This window comes from Gadus chalcogrammus, chromosome 12, assembly GCF_026213295.1.
Source record: "Gadus chalcogrammus isolate NIFS_2021 chromosome 12, NIFS_Gcha_1.0, whole genome shotgun sequence".
Classification (NCBI taxonomy): domain Eukaryota; kingdom Metazoa; phylum Chordata; class Actinopteri; order Gadiformes; family Gadidae; genus Gadus; species Gadus chalcogrammus.
In genome coordinates, this window is record NC_079423.1 from 28,089,060 (window position 1) to 28,091,559 (window position 2,500).

Genomic DNA, 2,500 nt, shown 5'->3' on the forward strand with positions numbered 1-2,500 from the left:
GCATCTTTACCCTGAGACCTCTTGGGAGTTGCTGAATGCATGCTTTCTTTCTCTTTTTTTTGGCTTCCATATCTTTCTATCTGAAAGTCCTTGACAGTCCTTGTCAGTTGAATCCACCAGCTGGTTTTGTAAGAGCTGTAATTAGATAAGGGAGCCAGGCAGAATTGATCCTTCACCTCTACCCCGATACCTTTATCCTACTCTCTCTCTCTCTCTCTCTCTCTCTCTCTCTCTCTCTCTCTCTCTCTCTCTCTCTCTCTCTCTCTCTCTCTCTCTCTCTCTCTCTCGCTCTCTGTGATCTCAAAGCCAGGGTCAGATAGCCGAATGGTGTGAAGCATCTACCTGTTGTCTCACCCCACCTGATAGTAATGCATTTTATTCATTTAACGGACGGAAATGAACAGGAGAAGTGGAGAGAGGAGAAAGAAATATGAGTGTGATGGAGGAGAATGGTCGTAGTTGTGGGCGATGGTGGTGTCGCTGTCGCTACAACAGTCTGCCCACCTTGTGGTAGCACGGTGAACTGTAGTTGCATCAATGCGTGAGCAAGGGGGTAGGTGTAGAGAGCGATAGGCAGAGTATGTGCGAGAGAGAGAGAGAGAGAGAGAGAGAGAGAGAGAGAGAGAGAGAGAGAGAGAGAGAGAGAGAGAGGGGGAGAGAGAGAGAGAGAGAGAGAGAGAGAGAGAGAGAGAGAGAGAGAGAGAGAGAGAGAGAGAGAGAGAGAGAGGGGGGAGTTTAAACTAAGAGCTATGTTTTGGGACAGGCTAATCTGCCAGTGAGCAGTGTGAGGTTCGGAGTGTATTGTGTGAGCCAGTGTGCGGGGGACAGATAAGGGAGCCAGCCAGCCTGCCAGCCCAAGCAACCGACCGCCTGACTGCCTGTTTTAATGTGCTGACTCTGGGGAGATTTGGGAGGGAAAAAAGAGAGAGAGAGCGAGAGAGAGCGAGAGAGAGCGAGAGCGAGAGAGAGAGAGAGAAACATATTGACTCCTCAGACGTGCGCGGACACCCTGGGCTCGTACGCCACCACTACTGCCACCACAGTCAAGCAAGGTCCACTATCAGAGAGAGAGGGGAGAGAGAGAAATCAAAGAGGAAAGAGAAACCTGAAACATCCAGAAACCTGAAAATCTAAACCTGAGGATTTTGTATCACCCCACTACCTTTACCCCGCACTTCTTCAACTGCTGCTTTCCTTTTTTTTATTTTTTATTTTTCTTTATTTGTTTGTTTCTTTGCTTTTTTGTGTTTTTTTTTTCCGGGGACTGACTCCCAATCCGTGAGGCAAAGGAGGAAAGAACTGAAGGGGAGACCACTGGCAGAAACCAGAGAGAACAAGGAACGTGAAAGAGCAAAAAAAAGCACTGAATCTGAAGATGTTCGAAATTAGCCGAACACTCAACGCAGCGTTGTTGAGCAATGAGGTAACGACACCCAATTTTGTCAATTCTCTTCACCTCACCTGTTTTTTCCCCGTCTGCTGCCAACCATTTTGTCATGTGTGCTATAGTGTGTGTGTGTTTGTGCGTGTCTGTACATTTTTGTATGCTCATATTCAGAGGGACAGAGGCAATGATTGATAACAGCGACACTGTAGTATTCTCCCCTCGGCATGGCGGTCAGTACGGAGAATAAGGGATTGCTACTCGCTACTCACTCTCATCCCGGCTTGCAGTAACAAACGGAGAGCTAGGACCGGGGCTGTTCCCATGTGATGCATACTACTTTACGCCGTCTAATTTACGACAACAAAAAAAATCCCCCCCCCCCCCCCCCCCCCCCCAAAAAAATGCATGGTAGCCATCAAAAACCTCGGCTTTTCTCGTGAAATTTGCCCACCTGGGGCTAGACTCGTATGTGTGCATACATGAGCACATGTGTGCGTGTCCGTGTGCGCTTGTAGGCGTGACTCTGAATTTGTGTACGCGTGTGCGAGGATACACACACACGCATTTGTGTGAGAGAGCACACTGTTCTGTAATCCCCCCTCTACCTCTTCTTTCTTCCTGTCCTCCCCCCCGCCACTCCTCCTCCTCCTCCTCGTCCTCCTCTTCGCCCCATTCCCGCCGCTGTCCTTTACCATTCTCTCGCTACCCCTCTCTGCCTCTATCTATCTCTCTCTCTTTCTCTCTTTCCCTCTCTCTCTCCCTCTCTCTCTGTCCTTCCTACCTGCTGTTATCTGTTCTCTTCCGCTCTCCTCCTCCTCCTCCTCCTCCAACCTCCATCCCCTCCGCCCTCCTCCCCTCTTCTCCCTCCCTCCCTCCCTCCCTCCCTCCCTGACACCCTCCCCTCCCCTCTCCTCCTGTGTCTTGTGTATGAGCGTGTGTGTTCTGCTAGCAGCATCTCAAGATGATGGCGAGGTACGGGCAGCTCTCGGGACTAGCAGCCAGTGGCGCGGGCTCCGTCCCCGAGACGCACTCGCCGCTATTTCCCAGGGATCCCCTGTCGACGCCAGCCCAGCTGGGCTACAGGTCACCCCTGGTAAGAGGATAGACAGACCA

General features: G+C 51.0%; 1 protein-coding gene across 1 annotated transcript in view; it reads left to right on the forward strand.

Moving 5' to 3' along the window:
• Positions 1 to 1,070: 1,070 nt before the first annotated feature.
• Positions 1,071 to 2,500, forward strand: part of elavl4 (ELAV like neuron-specific RNA binding protein 4) — a 72,329-nt gene continuing 70,899 nt past the window's right edge. Inside the window, exons 1-2 of the mRNA XM_056603628.1 lie at positions 1,071 to 1,423; positions 2,340 to 2,480. Coding sequence (XP_056459603.1) covers positions 1,376 to 1,423; positions 2,340 to 2,480 — 189 coding nt within the window. The 5' untranslated portion in view covers positions 1,071 to 1,375. The remainder of the gene's footprint in view (positions 1,424 to 2,339; positions 2,481 to 2,500) is intronic.